At 56.9% G+C, this 16,074-nt stretch overlaps 1 protein-coding gene across 1 annotated transcript in view; it reads right to left on the reverse strand.

Moving 5' to 3' along the window:
- MAN2B2 (mannosidase alpha class 2B member 2) overlaps positions 1-16,074 on the reverse strand; it is a 51,303-nt gene that overhangs the window by 11,446 nt on the left and 23,783 nt on the right. The window contains 14 exon segments of the mRNA XM_081795424.1: positions 52-104; positions 107-273; positions 276-327; positions 1,197-1,330; positions 2,920-3,062; positions 3,671-3,691; positions 4,081-4,246; positions 6,113-6,136; positions 6,139-6,232; positions 6,235-6,315; positions 10,496-10,697; positions 11,592-11,622; positions 11,625-11,676; positions 12,448-12,620. Coding sequence (XP_081651550.1) covers positions 52-104; positions 107-273; positions 276-327; positions 1,197-1,330; positions 2,920-3,062; positions 3,671-3,691; positions 4,081-4,246; positions 6,113-6,136; positions 6,139-6,232; positions 6,235-6,315; positions 10,496-10,697; positions 11,592-11,622; positions 11,625-11,676; positions 12,448-12,620 — 1,393 coding nt within the window.

Genomic DNA, 16,074 nt, shown 5'->3' on the forward strand with positions numbered 1-16,074 from the left:
CAGGTGCCAGGACACGCCTCTGCCTCAGAACCAGCAATGGCTGCACCTCACCTCTCCCACATGCTGCGCATCAGGTTGGTGTCACAGTCCAGGAACACGGTGTTTTAATGTCATTCTTCACCGGCAACAGGTGCCTGATCCCTGGACCAGTGCACGTCCACGGCCTGCGCCCAAACTGGGTGGAACTAACTATGGTGGCAACTGGTTCGTGGATGCCCGTCTGGGTCCCCTCGGTGCTCCTGATGCCGTAGTGCCGGTAACTGAGGCCTGGAAGGTGGTCAGCACATGCAGGTCGTATGTAGGTTGTTTCTCCCTTGATTTCTGGACCTGCAAGGCCAGTGGGACAGGACACAATGTGGGTTTCAGGGCTCGAAAACCCCTCAGTCTCCTCCATAACCTGTGGCTTGCATACCTCCTGGACTGGGTGCTCACTACCCACGAGGCAGCAGGGTCTTTCCGTCATGGACTGAGCTGACTTCCCTCCAGGCACCTCCCTGCTCGACAGGACCCGGCCCCAGCCTCATCTCCCTGCCTGGCCTCCCTCACTCCTCGGGCACCAGCATCAGCAACTGCCCTTCCTTCCAGGCACCCCTGCTGTTCCCTGCTCTGAGCATGACATTCGTGCCCAGGAGCTCAGCACTCAGCCCAGCTGGACCAGAATGTGCATTCGGAGGGTGTGCTGAATGATGTCAGCACCTCCTGCACATCCCCAGGAAAACAGTGGCCCCGGGGGACAGGCAGGGTACCCTGGGACACCCCTGCAGCTCTAGGCAGTGGAAAGGATGAGAACAGACCTCGCGCACCGGGTGTCTGGGTGTGCAGACACAGGCAGCTGGGCCAGCCTGGAACACCAGCACCTCCTCGAGGCGCCCCTTTCAAGACTCCTGAGGGCCTTTCCCAGAAAAGGTGGAAATTTACATGAGAATATCAACACACCCGAGGGAGGGGGCTGAGGAGAAGCCGCCCAACCAGGTCAGACCAGCCAGGAGGTCCTACAAGGAGGGGACAGTGGGGGGCACTTTGGGCCACTTCAGATGCCCAAGGCCCAGTGTCTGTCCCATGGTGGATCCCAGGACCCTCACTGGATATGGGTTCCCATGGGGATGTCCTCGAAGTGAGGACCCCGTCGGCACACGTTTCCTTTAACTGCTCCCACTTCTGGACGTGCCCGCCATGAGCTGGTGTCACTCCCATACCTGTGCAGGCACCGGGTGGCCTGACGCATCGGTGATGCTGACCCAGGAGGAGTCCACAGTCAGGGTAATGATGGTGGTGACCGTCCAGGCCAAGGGGTTGAAGACCATGACAACGTGTCCCCCACGTTCTGGGTCTAAACGCAGAGACCTGGCTTTACCTGCTGCCCTTTGACTCACCCTACACACCTGGGTGCCCTTGTCACATGGAAATGGAGGCAGGTGAGACACAGCCCTGAGAGCTCCCAGGGGACCTGTGTATGGGGACCGGTGGGCTAGTCAGCTCCTACACTCGGCACCCCATCCTCTGCTCAGGGCTCTGTTCCCGGTCCCCGGGCAGGGAAGGCTGGAAGGGAACACACAGGGTCCCTCCGGAGAGCTGAGGTTCCCCGTGCTCCTCTCACATCACTCCCTGACAGCCCCACTTGACTGATGAGGAAACTGAGGCCCAGAGAAATACAGTCACCTGCCCAACGTGACCCGCTACTAAGGTCTGGCTCCCAATTTGAGTGCTTGGTATCGGGAAGGACTGGAGAATTCTCGGGAGGCTGGAATTCTCGGGAGGCTGGCGGGGCCAGTTTAATCACCTAGCCCAGCATTTGAGCCCCAGTGATGCGGCCTGGATTCCATGTCTGTTCTATCCTTACTCCCAGCGAGGGCAGTTCTGGCCATGTCTGATGGTTCCCGGGTCCCCGAACACATCACACACCTCCCAGCCCCCGCCTCTGCCCAGGCTCTTCCCTGTGGCTGGGACACCTTTCCTGACCTCCTCTGCCAGTTCATTTCTCGGGGAGGCCACCCTGGTGGGGACATGGGAACGGATGGCCCCACCTGGCAGGGAACTCAGACCCCAGACTCCAGCTCGGCTGCCACTGTCTCCCCCACCAACCCCGTGATCTGTGGGCTGTGACCCTGTGTGCCGCAGGTCTGGTCCCTGGGGCCCTTCCCCGGTCTGACGGTCAGATGGCACTACACACAGACACGGGGGGAGGGGGGCGGCCAGGTGTGCGGTGAGGTCAGTCGTGAGGACGCACCGTGACCCGGTCTGGCTGATGTGTGGAGCTGGGGGAGGGGCAGCAGGCCTTGTGCACGGGACGTGTCGGGCACGTGTAGGGAGACCAACGTGTGCCGGTGCCCCCAGGACTTCCTGGTTCAAGAAAGCTCCTCAGTCCCAAACTGGCATCAGCAATTACTCGACGCCCACAGAAGTCTCCCTTCAAACAGGCTGGAGATCCGCGCCCAAACTGAACTTCAGAGGGCGCTGGGGATCCAGGCTGGGCTCAGGCCCCTGAGGACCCCTGCATCCTCTGCAGTCAGGGCAGCGCAGGGCCGCGGGTTCAATCCCTGCTCCGCACTTCCTGGCTGAGCGACCCTGAGCCCGTCCACAACCTCTCTGTTTCTGCTGTGGGTGCCCCTACGCGGGGAGGATAGTGGAAGTTCCCAGCTTCCGGACTTTCCAGGCGTTACGTTAAACCCTGCGTGACGCGTGCTTAGCAGATGCCAAAGCAAGTTGCCGCTTATCAGTCTAATGGTCACACATCACAGACAGGACAGGAGCCTCCGAGCAGTCAAGGCACGTGCCAAGTTCAGGGGCACACAAGGGAGGTGGTTCAAGACTGAGACTCAGGTGTTCCCGTGCTGCTCCGTGACCCCGCGGGCTCTCTGGTCAGCACGGTCACAGCCTCCTCCCAGGTCTGCAGAAGCATCCTGCGGGGGCCTTGTTTACCCGAGTGGGCTGGGGTCCTGTCCTGGACGATGCAGGCCGTCAGCTTGTGCACGCCGTGCATCCCCGCCCTCAGATTCTCCACGTACATGTCCCTCACCTTGGGCGTCTCAGTCCCAGGGATGGCGTCGTGGTGCTGCACCCGTAGCCCGACCAGAGTAGGGGAAGCATGGGATCGGGACCCGCCTCTCCAGAGCACCCGCTCACCTCCCAGGTGCTGGCTCTCCTTCCCTCTCGCCAGGTGCCTGTGGAGAAGGTGAGGGTCCCTCCCACTTTTCACAAGAGGAAACTGAGTCTCAGAGGGGCTGGTGACCTTGCGGACACCCACTGCCTGAGTCCCCTGGCTTGGGCAAGAAACACACATCTGGATGGGTCCCGTCCCAGGTTCGTCTCTGCCGCCCAGTCTTCCTATAAAAGCTGCTGGAATGCTCCAGGCACCCTCCCGTCTCTGTACCAAGGTGGGAACGGGATCAGCTCACCTTCCCTGAGGGGACACGGAGGCTCCACCTGGCGAAGCCACTTGTCCTGCCTGCTCTGATAGCCTCTAAATTCTACCCACTTCACCCCCAGCACACATTCTGCCAGCAACTCCCTTTAGGTGGGTGTGCAGATGTCATGGCCAGCGTGGCTCTTTTCTGGCGGGTGAGGACAAGTTACAGGATTTCTTGGGCCTCAGGTTTCCCATCTGTGCATGGGGGACAGGTGGAGATAGAAAGGTGGGACAACTTCCTCGGGGCAGCCGCCGTACCGGGCAGATCGTGTCCATCGTATTCTACTGCCCCCACCCCGGGGTGGCCACGTGCTCTCACTGTACTGGGACGAATTTGAGCTCAGCGAGGGCAAAGGTGCCTGAGGCCACACGGCTGAGCTGGACGCAATCCACGCAGGACTGATGGCCACCAAAGCGGCTCCGCTTTGCCCTTTGCCCTCTGCGTAAAGTCGGCCCGAAAGCTTCCTGCAGCCCCCAGCTGAACACTGTCACTGTCCTCGCCTCGGCCCATGTCCACATGCACTTGCCTGTGACCACAGGCCTCCTCAGTGTTCTCATCTGGAAAGTGGACGTCTAGTGACCAGGGGTTGGGACAGCACACCGCACAGGGGGTTGCAACCTGGTACCATCACCGAGACGTGTGACGTCACCTCGGAGACCGCCCAGGGGGCCACTGCAGCTGCTTCAGGGCCCGGTCCAGGCCCAGGTGCTGCTGGGGGGCCGGCCACACGTAGCGAGTGGACACGGACTGCCCGGCATACAGCAGTGTGCTGACTCGCCTCGCCAGCCCCTTGAGCCCGCTGTGGGATGCGTAGAAGCCGGTCCAGGCCTGAAATGGATCTGGATAGAAGGGCTGGTGGTTGGCAAGAGTCTCTCTGCCCTGGGGTCTTGCTGAACCAAAGCCCCAGAAAAGCTGGGGAAGCTTGGGGCTGGGAGGCCGGTCTGCCTGGGTCACCTACGGAGGCAGCCACAGACCCCTGCTCTGGCCAGGCCGGGAGTGGCCCAGGATCCCTGGGAGGGGCTGGGGAAAGTGGGAGCATCAGGCTGGGCTGGGCCAGGCCTGGGTGTTGAAAGACTGGGTGGGGGGACCTGAGAGCCGACGGTAGACCTCAGAAGCCTGGAACAGCATGTGAGCAAAGGGTCTGGAGACTTGGGGGGAGAGGAGAGTGCGATGGGGGCCAAGTGGGCTGCCCCCGCCTGAGACGCACCCTGAGTGCAGGCAGAGGCCTTTGCGTGGGACTCGAGGGCAATGGGGGGTCCCGGGACAAGCCCGCAATCAGCGGGTCCCTCTGGCAGACCAGGGAGGTGGGATGGCGTGGGGACCCGAGGGATCCGGTAGCTGCCGTCCTGACCTGCACAGAGGATGAGGCCTGACCAAGGCTTGGGTGGGAGCAGGGTGGGGCTGGGTGCCTCCGGGGGCGGCTGGGTCTCACAAGGTGGGTGACAGTTCCTACTGTTCTTGCCTCCCGCCTCCTCCCTGGCTGGGCTGTGCCTGCATTCCCTGACCTTGACCCACGGGACCTGAGCCACACCGGGAAGGGTAGCCATGCTCTCCGGGGAAAGGCCGCAGGCTGTGGGGACCGCTAGACCATGTTGCCCACAGCTCCTCCGGCAGGCTGAGGGTCCTGGTCGGGCAGGGGCACCCCACAGCCTGAGCTCTACTTTAGGCACCAGGCAGGCCTATTGCCTTCCCAAGGCCCCAGTGACTCAGAGCAGGGCCCAGGGCTCACCTCACCTGTCCAGTGTCCACATAAAATTGTCTCTGCTCGGGGGCCTTCAGGGAGGGAGCCAAGCCCATTGAGTACACCTGCAGGACTGTGCCATATCTCCGCCTCCTAGATGCAGCCCCGCCCACGGCAGCCCAAGCCCACCCCCCTCCCTGTAGCCCCTCCTGCCTGGATTGTAACCCCGCCCACAGGGATGTAGTCCTGAACTTCAACTATGACCACGCCCATATCAAATTTAACCCCTCCCACCTCTACTGTAACCAAGCACACACCCGGGAAGCCCTCCCACCTGAATGGAGCCCAGGCCTCACGGATGTGACCCTTCCATCTCACTATCTCCCGGCCCACTTCCGTGCGGCCACACCCACCGTTACAGTAACCACGCCCACTTGAATGTATCCCCTCCCACAGTGAATTAACCTCCCAGGTCAATGTATCCCTTTCCACTCAACTGTAACCCCGCGCACTTCAATATGTCTTCTTTCTTCTGGGCCGTAAGCCCTCCCACAATGCAGCAGCCCCTCCCACCTAAACTGTGACCACGCCCACAGCCATGAATCTCCTCTCATCTCTACATCCAGCCAGCTCTCCAACCACACGCTCTGAATGGTAGCGTCCTCAGAACAATTTGCCCCACATTCTCACCACCCAGACAAGAGACCAAGGCGACAAGAGACTAGATCAACCCGTCTCATGGCCGTGTCAGTGCAGGACTCAGCCCAGTTCCAGCCCCGCATGGGGCTGGAACCTGACATCTCTCTGGAAGGGAAGGAAATGGAGAGATGGGAAAATGGGTGCTATGGAGCCATTATGTGAGTATCCTGTCTATACTAAGATGTGTAGGTGGGACAGCTAGGCGGGACAGGACCCGTCTCAGCCCCAGTGACCCTCACAAGCTCCATCAGCAGGGCAGAGCCGACACTCAGGAGGGCGCCCTCCCTGGCACCAGATCTCCACCCCAACCTGCAGACGCTCATACCTGAGGAATAGGGCAGGAAGTCCCGTGGTCGTGGATGTTCCAGGCGACATTGTGAGTGTGCACGGCACGGAAGTAGTCGGCCAGTGTGGCGTGCTCCACAGAGATGCCAAGCTTGGAGGCGGAGAGTTAGAGTTGATGAATTCCATCAGAAGGTCCATGTTGGTGAACTGGAGCGAGGCGTTGAAGAACTGCTTGTCACAGCCCTGCGGGAGGGGGCATGGCACAAAGCCTTGTAATTCCGGGGAGAGCCCGGCCCAGGCAGAGCCCGCCCCTCATCAACCGCCATGAAGGGCCCTCCCACTCTCCCTGGAAGCCTCAGAACCCCAACCAGCTCCCTGACTGCGACCGTTGACCCTTTCTTTTTGTCTTGTCTTGTCTTTTTTTCTTCTCTTCTTTTTTCTTTTCTTTTGTCTTGTTTTTCCTCTTTCTTATCCTTTTCTTTCTCTTCTCCTTCCTTTTTTCTTTCTTATATTATGTTTTACATCTCAAGTATTTGTTAATCTTATAACTGGGCTTTGGACCTTTTGAACACCATCATCCAGTTCCCCCATTTCCCCACCCCCACACCTCTGGCATCCATAGATCTAATCTCTATTTCCATAAGTATAGTTTTCCTCAACTCCACATATAATTGAGATTATATAGTGTTGGCATTTGTCTAAATTATTTCTCTTTCTGGGATTTTCTTAAAGCCTATTAGTATTATCGATACAAGCATAATAATTATTTTTAATAATATAGTAATTACGAATCACAGTGATCACAGCCACGACTCATGTTTACTGATTTGGAAGTTGCTTTCAAAAAGACGAAGTCAAAACATTGATAAATTCCTAGAAATATACTACCTATAAGCACCGAATCAGTAAGAAATAGGAAATCTGAGCAGACCAAAGACTACTAAGGAGATTCAATCAGATTCAGTCAAAAACCTCCCAAGCCACACGTGTTCAGGACCCGACAGCTTCACTGGTGAATTCTACAAAACCTTTATAGAAGAATTAATACCTATCATTCTCCCACTCTTCCGAAAAAACTGAAACAGAGGGAGTACATCCAAACTCATATCCTAAAACCATTACCCCGATACCAAACCACATAAAGGTGCCACAGAAAAGAAAATTACAGGCCAATGTTTCTGATGCACACACATACAACGATACTCAACAAAAATTAGCAAACCAAAGTCAACCATCTATGAGAAGGATCATCCACCATGATCAAGTGGGATTTATTGCAAGAATTCAAGGATGGTTCAGAATCCACCAATCGATCAACACGATGCGTAATGTTAACAATAAAAGGATAGAACACCACGTGATCATCTCTATAGCTGTAGAAGAAGCCATTGACAACATACAACATCCATCGATGATAACACCTCTCAAATAGTGAGTATAGAGGGAATGTGCCTCAACATAATAAAGGCCGTTTATGACAAGCCCAAATGTAGCATCATACTCCATGGTGGGAAGCTGTGTGAGGAAGAAGACAAGGATGCCCACCTTGTCCATATTCATTCACCGTTGCATTGGAAGGGCTAGCCAGAGCAAGTAGGCAACAAAAAGAAACTAAGGGCACCCAAATTGGAAAGGAAGAAGTTAATCTGTCACTATATGAAGACGGCATAGCATTGTTACATATAAAAACTTGGACACACTCCTCCTAGACACAGTTAGAACTAACAAATTCAATCAAGTGTCTGTGTACAGAATCAATATATGAAAATCAGTTGCATTTCTGCACACTAATACTGAGCCATCAGAAAGAGAAATTAAAAAACAATCCCATGTATCAATGCATCAAAAAGAATAAAATATCTAGGAATAGATTTAAGCAAGGAGGTGAGAGACCTGTACGCTGAAAATTCTAAGACATTGATGAAAATACTTGAAGACGACACAAATAATGTCTCACGTGCTCTTGTGCTCATGGATGGGAAGAAGTAATATTGTTAAAATGTCCACATCACCCCAGGTAAACTACGATTTCAATGCAATCCCTGTTAAGATTCAAACGGTGCATTTGCAGAAATAGAACAAAAAATCTTCAGATTGGTATGGAAACACAAAAGACCCTGAACGGTCAGACAAATCTTGAGAAAGAAGAACAAAGCTGGAGGCCTCACACCCCTGATTTCAAACTACATTGTAAAGCTATGGTAGTCTGAACGGTATGGTATTGGCATGACACCAGACATATAGATCAACAAAACAGAACAGAGAGCCCAGAAATAAACCCACACATATGTGGTCAGTTAATTTGTGACAAAGGAGGCAAAAATATACAATGGGGCAGGCACAGTCTCTTCAGTAAGTGGTGTTGGGAAAACTGGACATCCTCACACAAAATTATGAGACTGGACCAGTATCTTACATCATGTACAAAAACTAACTCGAAATGGATTAGATATCTGAATATAAAACCTGGAACCATAAAACTGCTAGAAGGAAACAGAGGGGATAAAATCCTTGACTTCATTCGTGGTGATGATGTTTTGGATTTTACACCCAAAGCAAAAGCAACAAAAGTAAAAGTAAGCAAGTAAGACTATATTAAAAAAAAAAAGCTTTCTGTGCAACAATGGACACCATCAATAAAATGAAGAGGCAACCTACTGAATGGGAGAAAATGTCTGAAAATCAAACATGTGATAAGGAGTGAATATCCGTAATATATAAGTACTCATACGACTCAATACCCCAAGCAAAAAATCCATTTAAAAAATATGTCAGGACATCTGAATAGACATTGTTCCAAAGAAGACATACACATGGGCAACAGGTACATACGTGAAAAGGTGCTCCACATCACTCCTCATCAAGGAAATACGCTTCAAAACCACAATGGGATTTCGCCGCACACTCGTCAGAATGGCTATCGTGAAAACCACTAGAAATAACAAGTGTTGGCAAGGACGTGGAGAAAAGAGGATGCTGTGCACGGTGGGTGGGACTGTGCATTGTTGGAACCGTGATGGAAAACAGTATGGCAGACCCTCAAAAAATGAAAAGTAGAACCACCATGTGGTCTAGCAACGCCACGCTGAGTATTTACCCAAAGAAAACGTAAACGCTAATTTGGAAACGGGTATGCACCCCATATTCACATACAGGCAACTCAACGTTCATTTACGCTCATTATTTACAATAGCCAAAACATGGAGAGAACCCGAGCATCCATCAGTGATGGACGGCAATAGACTTATTGGGCCTGTCATTTTGCAATACAGACAAATATGGAATGGTGTGTTGCAGGCTGAAACGAGCATAATGTGATCTGCCAATTACATCTCAGTCAAAGGAGAGAACTGTGTCATTAAAAAGAAGGTCCCCCCAGAAATAGTCGCGGTAATCCTAAATGAGCCTTGTTGAGATTTTGCCATGGGGCGGAAGATATGAAATGACGTCTTCTGAGACTGCACGTGAGAGACGGAGTCCGGCCCAGGGGAGGCGAAGCCTGTAGTTGGGACAGAAGGAGAAGCGTGAGCCTGGATGAAGTCGTTCAGTTGCTTCGGACGCGGATGAAGTTGTTCAGTTGCTTCGGACGTGCGGCCCGTGTGATGGCCGCACCCCAGCAGCGCTCTGCAGATTCTGCCGGAACATCCAAACACCTGCAGTTCTTGGTTCACCGAGGAGGGGCCCGCCGAGCACCGACAAGACAAGAGGGGAACGAGGAAAGTTCTCACGACGTCTGACGGGGGAGCCCAGGCCGAATCAGCCCCACAAGCTGCCCGCGCGATGAGGCCGCAGATGCGTTAGCTCTCGCGCTGCCCAAGGACAAGGATTCCTCATCATCCCGCCCGGGAATTTTGGTGTGAGCTCGTGACACAAAGTGATGGGGATAGACAGCCTGATGGGCAACTTCCCTTCGCTGTCGGACTTGCACAGACCCCTGGGCACAGGGCTGCAGCGGCCCCACAAATGCCTGCTGCTGGGTCTAGGGTCCTGAGGCAGAGTGGGGGCAAGGTCATGATCGGCCCCCCCCATGTGCTGACAGCAACCTCCACAGAAGGAGCACGGGAATGCGACATGTGTCAGGACGGCCTAAACTCATGCAGCCGCACGACGCCTCTCTGAAAGGCCTCATGGTGCCTCTGAAGAGGGAGGTCACAGAGCAATCCTGACAGGGTTGTGTGATCCGGACACAAGTCATGTTAGGCGGGCCTTTCTGTTCTCCTTGCCAACAGCACATTCTGCATTTGAACTGTTGGGAAAGTAAATATTTCAAGTTCTTGTTTCTTTATCGTCCAGTTACGACTTCCGCTCTGGTTCAAGACCCCAGTGTAGTTATGGTATTTTGATTGAAATGCCTATGATATTTTGACTCCTGACAGGTGTCCAGGGCTGTGCTGTGGACCCCGGGGCCGGGACCCCGCGGTACCCAGGGCCAGAGGACGTGCGGTGTTTGGAACCAGGCGGCCCGCTCCTTCACGTTGTTCAGTAGGGCCATGGCGTGGTATCTGATGTGCTGAGTGACGGGACGAATCGTGCCGGGATATATCCTAATGACGGGTGGTTCTGGGAAGACAGCTGAGCCATCCCAGGAAAAGCCCTCTCTGCAGGAGAGGGAAGGATTAGGGGAGCTCCGCCCCAAGAAGGCAAGGCAGCTTGGCGTCCAGGATCCTGCACAGGCAGGCTGCAGGTGCAGCTCAGGGACTTCGGACTGTCACTCGGGCCTCCTCCCCCACCTGTGTGATGGGCAGGTCGGTGGTGGCAGACAAGACGGGGCTCAAATCCCCGGGTTACGGTTCGCCAGCTGTGGCACCTGAACACATCATGTTCCCTGGGCCCACACTGCCTCAGCCGTCTCGTGGAGCCCACACCCTGTGCGTGGCATAGCCCCCAACTAGACACTCGGGGACTGGATGCCCCTAGTTAGGGTCCTCCCTGCCTCACTCTGGGCAGCAGGGGGTGCCATGGGGGGATCGCGGGCCAGCCTCCAGGAGTGGCCGCTTGGATCCTCTCTGGACCTCAGTCTCTTCATCCGTAAAACATCCTGACCGGGGTTGGTTGATAAGATAGATGAACGACATCACTGGAAACCAGCTGGAAACCAGCGCTGACACAGAGCAGGGCTAGACGAGTGGGGGCGACTGGTCGTCAATCCCACATCTGGCATCTACTCACCAGCTGCCTATCTCCTGGCCCACCAGTCTCTCCTGTTCAAGGAGCGGGGAGCCGGCTCCCCCACAGCCTCCCAGGTACAAAGGGCCAGACTGGGTGGGACCCAGGGACTCCCACCCCAAGGAACCCAGAGGCTGACGGCTCCCACGATGGAATTGGCCAACGCAACTGTCACTGACTCTGCCAAGCTGACCACAGGACCCTGGCTGAGTGGCCCTGCCTCAGTTTCTCTATCTGTAGCCGGGGTCCTGAGAGCTTCTCCCAAGGGGGTAGCTGGGAGGGTGTTTCTGAGGCGATGCAGGCAGAAGGCCTAGAACGAGGGCCCCCCCCCCCCCAAGGAAGGTGCCACTCACGAGCAGTAGCCAAACTGGTTCAAGACGTGCAGATTTCCTGCTGAGCCGAAGGGGATGGGGACCCTCGCTACACGAACTGCTGCCCCTGAAAACCCAGGGGACAGAGTGAGGCCCGACATGACAACGCGATGGCCTTGGATCTGCCTCCCCGGCCACCCCTGGGTCTCTGTCAGTGGTTCACGACGCCATCCCCTCTGCCCCCTCGGTAGACCTCCTCTGACCCCCCCAGGGCCACGTACAGTTGTGGAAACTGCCCTCCGGCAGGCGCGAGCCAGCTCCCTCACCCACCGCGTCCTCAGCGGGGGACTGTCTCTGCTCAGGCCCCAGGAGAAGTTCCTAGTGGCTGTGCTCGAGGAGCCCCTGCACGGGGAGCCACTCATCTGCCACTAAGCGTGCGGTCTGTTTCTTAACAGTCCTGATGGTGCGGAAGCGTTCGGGGTTACCAAGCAGGGGAATCCTGGTTGTTAGCACTGACTGTGGTCCCCGCACTGCACCTGTTTCCTGAATCTTCCGTGACTCGGTTTCTGCACCTGAGATGTGAGGGGGCGGGGGGGGGGGGCGCACCCAGCTCACAGGGTCCGCTGCGGGTGAACCGGCAGCGACACGGGATGTGCGCTCCGCGTGCGGCAGGGCACGTAGTGGGGCTCAGGACGATGTCACTTCTCTTGCTCAGCTAGAGCCTGGTTCCACCCGAGGGTAACGGCTACCGGCCGCGGCTAGCCTTTGTGTCGCACGCTATCAGCCGAATACTCCCGAACAGAGTCCTCGACAGAGTGGGGGGCTTTGTCACGTGCCCTGAACACGGAGGGAAGCAGGCAGCAGCCAGGGAGGGCAGTGGGTGTGACTCAGCAGTCGCCTGGGACTCTTGCATGGCATCCTTCAGGTCACGGTCGCTCCAGGAGACGACGAGCGCGTGGACGCCCGCCAGGGCAAATCGGGTGGGGGTCGTGGGGGAAGCACCAAAGGAGGCGACCTGCCAGGAGAACCGCGGCCGGACCCCGGAGGTTTCATACAGGAACCCGTGTCCTTCTGCAAAGAGAGCACGGCCTTGCTGGTGACGCCCACTTGCCCAGGGCCCCCTGCCCTTCCAGGGTGCCGGAGTGCCATCCGGGCATTGGCTGCAATAGATCTGAACACAGAGGGCGTCATGCCAGGATCCCCCGATACTTCATCTATTCATTCATAACTTGAGAGCCACCGCGTGAGCCCGATGACAGGTTGAATGCTGCAGGGGAAGGACAGCCCCAGACTCACGTCAGCCATTGATTCCTGATTCCCAGGCCTCCCCCCAGTGTTGTCTTGGAACCGTCCCAGAGCTGAGACCATGGCCTTCGATCACACTGCCTGCAACTACCCACCCCCGTGACTTGGGACGCTGCCTGCGGCCCACATGACCCTGGGGTTCTGGGACAGAGCCATGAGCAGACCCAAGGCTGGATCAGGCCAGGAGAGGTGACTGCTGGCAGGTGTGGGTGGCCGAGAAAGTCGGGGTCTGCTGCACACAGGAGGGGATAAGGACCAGCCAGGGGGGATGGATGTGGTGTGGGCTCCTCGCCCTCAGGGATGGTGGGGGAGGAGGCAGAGGGTGTGGGGGCAGCAGAGGAGACCAGGAAGGAGCCACAGAGGGGCTGGAAGACTTGTGTGGAAGGTAGAGTTAGGCCTGGACCATGGTTGGAGCCAAGAAGTCATGTGGGTTAAGTCGGCTTGGCTCTCTGGGAAAGATTCCCCCCCTTCACTAAAAAGAGTCAGGACGAATGCCCCTTTGTCCCTTTTCTTGCCTTGAGTGGGGATGTATGGCAACATGATGCCTGGAGCTGTGGCAGCCACTTGGGACCTGGAGGAGAGGTGCCCAGAAGTCGAGGAAACATCAAAGAGCTGCCCAAGCAGACCCCAGACCAACCCCAGCTTGGGCAGTGAACAGAAATGTCCTCAAGACTCAAGTCACTCCTGCTCAGGTTCTCTGAGCCTCCTGCACAAATCATCCCTGAGCCGCAAGTGAAGAGGTGATTAGTGAACGGAACTGCTAATTGCCCCCAAGGAACAGTGTCCCCTTCGTTCTTCTAGTAAGAGGAGCACACCCCCCTCTTAGCCTCAGCGAGTTGCAGGGACTCCTAGCTAGATCCTGCTTCCCACAGCAGGTGCCTCCAGCCTGACCAATGGGCTGTGAGCTAAATAATGGACTGAATTCCCAGCATCCCTTGAGGCTCTCTCAAGTCACATGACACCGTCCTGCCCAATGAGACACGAGCAGGAATTGTGGACTCCAACCCCCAGCGTCCCCTGCATGCAGCTGACAGACCCCCAGGGTGCAGGGGGCTGCGGGAAGGGGCCGAGAGCCGGGGCTGGACTATCCCGGGACAGGAGTTCCCCCCTGACAGTCCCAGTGTGTCCTTCATTCGGGACCGGACTTCCGCTGCCCTCCACGGCAGGCAGTGGCGCCCCAGCGCCTGAGGCGGGAGCCGGGCTCTTTCCCACTGGGGACCGGGTGGGGGCGGAGCTGTCCCTCTGGCACCTGCCTCTCCTTGGGCCTCTGCTGAGGGTCCCGGCTGTGGTGCTGGCCCCTCAGCGAAGGGGAGGAGGGCTGCCATCTGGCCACACTCAGCTTTTCCTGGTCACCGAGGTGCTGAGGACAGATGCCTCTCCCCGCAGAGAAATGTCCGGTCCCAGAGTAAGGTGAGTATGGGCGGCGTTCAGAGCAGGAGGGAGGTAGGGAGGGGTGAACACAGGTTGCTCACTGGCGGGTTGGGCGCCCCCAGGATCCCCCTGCCGCCAGAGGAACCCTGTCTGTCCTGCGGAAGAAACGGCTCAGAACGCAGCTACGCCCAGGAGAAGGTCAGAGAGCAGGGTGGAGGTCAGCGGCCAGAGGCCCCAGCCCCTAGGATTCTGTCTGTCCTGAGTTCCCCCCTCCCCGGGACTCATCTGGGCCCGCCTGGCCTCCTGGCTTCTTCCCTCTGGTCTGGGCCTGACTCGAAGCTGGGGACCTGCAACGGGTGGGGGAGGTTGAGGACCAGGAGCCGTGCAGGGCGGTGGCCAGCACTCCCGGCTACTTCCGGAAACACTGGCCCCATGTGCACACAGGTCACAGCCAGGGGATGCGGACAGCAGGGTCGGGGCTTTTGCAATGTTCCCCCCAAGCCCCACCCTGGAGAGTCCTACAAACGCACTGTCTGTCCCCATCCTGCGGGTACAAGTTAGACACAGAGCAGGGCCCGGCCGGGCTGGCTGTTTGTTCTCGCTGGGAGCATCACGACCCAAACCCAAACCCGGGAGGTGTTGTCCTTGGAGCCCGTAAAGGACAGGGAACACGAGGGGAGACCCTTGCAGGGCCAGGAGGGGAGGCGCTGAAGCCTCTGTAAGGGGACGGGGAGGTTTGCGTGAAGGGATCACGGAGGCGGCCACATTCCCGCTCACCTTGCTGTGGCGTCACAAGCGGAATGCCCGCTCAAAGCTTGCTGGGAACAGGGAAGAGGGGGGCTCGGAGGCAGGGATCCAGGTGCCACGCTGGCCGCGCGGGCTCCCCCTTCTCGGGGAAGGTTCACTCTGTAAGCCTCGCCGCCACCGTGGCCACGATGGCAACAGGCCCCCCTCCTAGGGTGTGAGCGTGGGCCAGGGCCACAGGACAAGCTCCCCGCACAGGGCAGGGGAAGTCATGGTGAACAAGAGAGAGATGTGAGGGTCTGAGAGGAGAGGGTTCTGTCGGCAACACCACCTTCTGGAGGGAAGCCGCAAAGTCTAGTGTTGAGTGAAGTCTAGAAATAAGGAGTGAGAACCAGAGGTACGACAAGGACCCCAGGAAAGAGGGCAGAGGGGGGAGCCCCCGGGGAAGCGTGTCCTCCGCAAACAGAAACAGAGAGTCAGGAGCCCCAGCAGCCTGCCATCGGGACAGGGGGAGGCTCTGCTTGAAAGCATTTGGTGAGTGGTGAGGAAGTGTCTCCAGGACAAATGTGGATGGTGATGGCGAAGGGGGCGGGGATAGGGAGAGCCTCAGCCTTCTGACCTATAAAATGGGAATTTTTAGGTCTATCCTCAGGGATGGTGTAAGTATTACGTCATCTGGCAATGTAAAGTGACCGCCCGTGTCTGACCCAGCGTGAGCACTCAGCTAACAAGCAGCAGGTCCCCCCACTCCAGGTTGTGAGGCTGGCTGCTCCTTGGACGTGATTTTCGATTTTCATGCATTAACATCCACTTGCGCTGGCTCTGTGCCAGGAGGCCAGAGGACAGATGTGCTCCTTCAGGATGCCCTTGGGTGGGAGCTAGGCAATGGTCTGGGTGGGGTGCTGCCCACAGGAGACGCTGCTCTGGTGCTTTGAGGTTCCTGGAGGATCCCCGAGGCCTTCTCGGAGGAGGGGGTGAGGGAGCTGGGTCTCCAAGTCCAGGAAGGAAGATGGGGGTAGGGGGATGACGATGAGCCACAGGGGGAAGAAACAGAGTGATCTCCAGAGCTGGGGGTGGGTGGCCAAGGGACCAGGTGCCGGGGAGA

The sequence above is a fragment of the Panthera onca genome, chromosome B1, assembly GCF_046562875.1.
Source record: "Panthera onca isolate mPanOnc1 chromosome B1, mPanOnc1 haplotype 2, whole genome shotgun sequence".
NCBI classification, from domain to species: domain Eukaryota; kingdom Metazoa; phylum Chordata; class Mammalia; order Carnivora; family Felidae; genus Panthera; species Panthera onca.